The 5,000-nt window shown below is 44.8% G+C and overlaps 1 protein-coding gene across 2 annotated transcripts in view; it reads right to left on the bottom strand.

The window, feature by feature from the left end:
* kcnq5b (potassium voltage-gated channel, KQT-like subfamily, member 5b) overlaps positions 1–5,000 on the bottom strand; it is a 96,005-nt gene that overhangs the window by 15,243 nt on the left and 75,762 nt on the right. For both annotated transcript variants that reach the window (XM_083693554.1, XM_083693555.1), the window contains exons 5-7: positions 2,415–2,540; positions 1,440–1,550; positions 1,147–1,242 (exon numbers count right to left, since the gene is read on the bottom strand). In XM_083693554.1, the coding sequence (XP_083549680.1) occupies positions 1,147–1,242; positions 1,440–1,550; positions 2,415–2,540 (333 nt within the window). The remainder of the gene's footprint in view (positions 1–1,146; positions 1,243–1,439; positions 1,551–2,414; positions 2,541–5,000) is intronic.

The raw sequence follows: 5,000 nt of genomic DNA, 5'->3' as shown, positions 1-5,000 counted from the left end.
TTGGGCAGTTGGCTGACATAGAGTTGCCACGTGGCGCTCAGGTACGGCCTGCTCCCGTCCGTGGAGTAGTAGCGCCACGCAGCCTGGTACAGGGGGATGGAGAGGAAGAAGAGGAGGAGAAGGAGGGGAAGGATAGAGAGAGAGGAGGCAGAAGAGGAGGAGGAGGGGGGGTAGAGGGAGAGGAGGAGGAGAAGGAGGAGGAGGAGGAGAAGAAGGAGGAGGGGGGGACAGAGGGAGAGGAAGAAGAGGAGGAGGAGAAGGAATGAGGGTGAGGAGGAAGAAAAGGATGAGGAGGGGAAGAATAGAGGGAGAGGAAGAAGAGGAGGAGTGGAAGGTTAGAGGAAGAGGAGGGAGAGGAGGAGGGAAAGGATGGATGGCGAGGAGAGACAGCACATAGAGGGATACACAATGAACCACAAGGTGAGGTTATATCCACCACAGGCAGGAAGGAAAAGGGGAGGAAAGGGGGGATGGAGGAAAGAGGGAAGGGGATGGTATGCTCCAACACCTAAAGCTTGGCTGGCGCTCTTCTTTGTAGAGGGAGAGGGACAGGGGAGAAGGGACCAGGGGAGGCTGGTGGAGGCAGAAATCGGAGGACGGGTTCAGCGTAATGCATGGAATGGAATAGGGAATGGTATCAAGCACATGTGTTTTATACCATTCCATGCCTCATTCTGTTCTATGCATTACATTGAGCCCGTCCTCCGATTTCTGCCTCCGCCAGCCTCAGGACGGCCCTTGAAAGCAGTCAGGATACTGGGATATGAGAGGGACACTCAGAGAGATTAGGAAATAATCCTACATGGGGCTGGAGATGGGTTTTGGAGAGTTCATAAGGGAGAAAGAGAGACTGGGTAACAACAAAATCACTATTAGTCTTGACACCACAAGCCCTAAGATCTTACCCCAAACTGAGGTAAACTAGGTATACTATTCATAAACATTCTGGAAAGGAGGACTACAATTCAACATTAATACACTGAATCTTGAAAGGTTTACAATGAGTCATAACGATACATTCAAGGACTACCATTAAAGTCTTACACAAGTCTATGATGCAGGTTTCAAATGACAGTGCCAAGAAATGTCACGTGTGTCACAGAGACGGTATGAGACAGACAGAGAGATAGAGATGCACTTTGTTACCTGGATGAGACAAGCAGCAGGGTTTCTCCTCTTCTCAAAGTGCTTCTGTCTGTGCTGCTCCTGCACCTTTAGGGCGAAGCCTGAGCCCAGGATGCCCTGGTAGACATGGCAATCAGGTTAGAGGATGTGCAACTGTGTACCTCATCCTCCATTTTGTGGTATGTGTGTACACAGCATAATCTAATCTAAAATATTTTCATTTGGTGTGTGTGTGTGTGTGTGTGTGTGTGTGTGTGTGCGTGTGCGTGTGCGTGTGCGTGTGCGTGTGCGTGTGTGTGTGTGTGCGTGCTCACCGCTGGCAGTGCAAAGAAAGAGATGCCCAGTAGTGCAAACCCAGCCGAGAGCATTCGACCAGTCCACGTCTTTGGGGTCTTATCCCCGTAGCCGATTGTTGTCAAGGTGATCTAAGAAACACAAAAAAACACAGTATTATTTAGTGAGAAGCCATCTTGATGGAGAAGCCACCACCCAGGATGAGTCACATGACTAAATTGGATGATAATGATCAATAAGAGGTGCTGCAGTAACATGATCAAAGCTCAGAGTCAGGACGGGCGCGTTTCATCCAACAAAATGGATAGCTTTTTACATCTATTATTTACACTAAATATTCCATTAAGGTACATACATCAGAGTAAAAGCTGCGATTATATTTCTCTGCTTTTGCTCAAAGCTCCATGTGTGACTCAGACCCTTGGCTTGGCTTTTTCTTTCATATAACCCGTTCCTTCACCATCTAATGGGCTGGCCAGGACAGGAGATAATTCCCTATTGATTTAGTGACTCTGCTCTCTCTCCGTTCTCTCTCCGTTCTCTCCTACTCAGCCCTGGCCGCCATGCATGACAATGATGAGGATTTTCTGAGGCAGTATGAAAATGGTGGTTAATGGAGCCAGGGCTAATGTTTATGGAGAAGCTTTTTTAATCAAAACAGGATGGCCAAAAGTGCTGGCAGGAGTATGACTTATTTGCATTCCGTGAAAAATAACAAACTATAAAGGTCTCATATTTATAAAAAAAAGAACATTCTGAAATTCAGAATTTAATTAATTCAGTCTGAGGGGCTCTATTTTTTCATTGCCCAGGAAACCAAATCATGCACAGACATAGACAAAATCAATTTATTCATAAAACATCAAAGAACCAGGTAAATATTTGTTTCAACAGTGATAGTAATAAGGACCCTATCTTTTGATAAACATGGACTAGTCCAACATTATCCAACATCCTCTGTGGACTCCCCCTCTATGAATCGTAGGTGAACTCACCGTGCCCCACCACAAGGCATCAGCATAGGTAGCAAACTCCTTGTTGAACTTGTTCTCCACGAGGTAGACCAAGAAAGAGGAGAAGATGAGAACCAGGAACCCTATGTACCAGGCAGTGACCAGCTCCTGAATGACATGGACGGCAACAGAGAGAGGACAAACACACAGTCAAAAACCTGACATTGGCCGTGAGTCTAGAATGCACATACAGTATGTATTTATTTGTATTGATTTTTTTTATTTAACCGCAGAAGTCACATTGAGATTGAAGATCTCTCTTTCGAGTGAGCTCTTGCCAAGAAGGTAGCATACTTTACCAGTGGAGGCTGGTGGAGGTAGAAGTTGGAGGATGGGCTCATTGTAATGCCTGGAATGGAATGAGGAATGGTATCAAACATTGATTCCTCATTCCATTCCATGCCTTACCCCTAAGTAGTACGATTTTATCACCTTCCCACCTTGTAATTCACATATTGTACAATGCATCACTGGTGAAAAGTAATACCAAGCCCAAATTCCATGCCCTGTGGTTAGTGTCCTAAAGCTGACCCATGATCGTGCGTCACCTGACACCCCCTCCCCTGCAGGTGGCGCCGTCCAGAAGCAGCTCAGTAGGATTAGGCAGTAACCTGAATATGTATATATCCCCCCTGGCCCTCCAGTCTAATCCCACACAGATAATAACGGAGATTAGAGTCGTGCCGTGGAATGCAATAACACACGCACCGCTGCCAGGCCAGGCCAGGGGAGGGGAGGGGAGGCCGGAGAGAGAAACATCTCCCTTCTATGATTCCTCTCCCTAAGACTGACACAGTATGACCTCTGTGCTGTGACACTGTGTGAACGCTACACACACATACAGTATACACACACACTGGCACAAAACGTACAGTATACAAACGCATACAGACACACACACAGACACACACAGACACACACATACACGCACAGACACTGACACACACACACGCACACACGCACGCACGCACCCCCGCACGCACGCACGGGGGCACACACACACACCAAATCCAACTCTGTCCATCCTCTCTAACTCTGATCTCTGGGTTTAAGTATCATGTTGAACCAGGATTAAACAGTCTGCACGGTATGTGGCAGGAGGTGATGGTCGTACAGTTGGAGACGTCACCTGGCTTTTCTCCTGTACGACCACGTCGGAATCGCCCAACCTTTAGTCTGACATCATTAAATGGGTTCACAGCCATCTGTAGCTCGATTGGACCTGTGAGGTATGTTGATCCCATTAGGACAGTTTCGATTGGCCGTGCCCATGCTGGTCAGGGCAAAGCCAGACCCAGTGGTGTTTGTTTGAACAAGCTTATTATCCATTCACCTCTTCTGCCCACCCGCTGCTAATGATGCTTCTCTGTGCATTACCCAACTGAAACTAGGCTTATTAAACATTAGAACGCTCCCTGCTAAGGCTACTCTCGTTAATGAACTTATTACAGACCATAAATTAGATGTAATAGGACTCTGACAGGAAACTTGGCTTAAAAATGGCTAAGTGAAGCCCCCCCTCCCGGATTTTTAATGACCATGTACCTTGCACGTCTAAAAACAGGTGGGAGGGGTTGTTATGATCAGTGTTGAGGAGCAGTTCCATTACATGTAGCTCTGCTATTAGTTTAACTACATTTTGCTGTAGCTTGGTGGTAGTTAAACTAAATTCAAATCTTAGTAGTGTTTTCAGTAGTTAACTACTTTTTTTTTGCCATGTTGCGGTGTTGCTATCTACTGTCACTACTCACAAAAATAATAATAATCACACAGCAAATAAAAAGGAATTTCATTATTACTCCAGCCCTTGGACTTCTAAATAATGCCAACTGGTGGAAATATATTATAACTGCATAACATTATACTGTATGGAGCCTAACATACCAGGTATATACACTGTACCGTCCTATAGGTTATTTTAAAATGAGTAGATATATAGATATATGGAAATATTTAGTTTTTATTATTATTCTTCACTCCATTCCATGCATTACAATGAGCTATCCTCGGATTTCTACCTCCACCAGCCTCTACTGTTTTTTCAGGTATCAGGAGCACAAGCGTCACCGTAACACTTCATTGAGTCCACAGTCCATTACTGTAATTACTCTCTAGAGACCCCCTAGGACGTACTCAGCATTTCTAGATGAATTTGTGGAGTTCCTGACAGCTCTTGTGACTCAGGCTGATAGAATTGTGATATTCTGAGATTTTAACTGCCATCGTACTCTGGATTTAGATTTTCGATGGTGTGGTTCTAAAAAAACACATTAGGCTACGTAAAGAACTCCTACTGGTCTTAGGTGCCCCTAGGTTACATGTCTTATATACGTTTTTAAAAAATGTTTTATTCTGTTGTGACAATAAAAAAAAGTAATAAAAATAATAATAATAATAATAAAAAGGGCTATACACATACATTCAATGGATCCTGTCTACTCTGTAGTGGCAGCTTCTATGAGTCATTGGCTTATATATCATTTACAAAGCAGGTATTAATCAGAGACACAGTCAAGGTCTTCACCACAGCTTCTTTGTTGCTGTTGGCATGTACTTCATAGAGAGAAG

This window comes from Argentina silus, assembly GCF_951799395.1.
Source record: "Argentina silus genome assembly, chromosome: 22".
Taxonomy (NCBI): Eukaryota; Metazoa; Chordata; class Actinopteri; order Argentiniformes; family Argentinidae; genus Argentina; species Argentina silus.
This window is presented reverse-complemented; position numbering and strand designations above follow the sequence as displayed.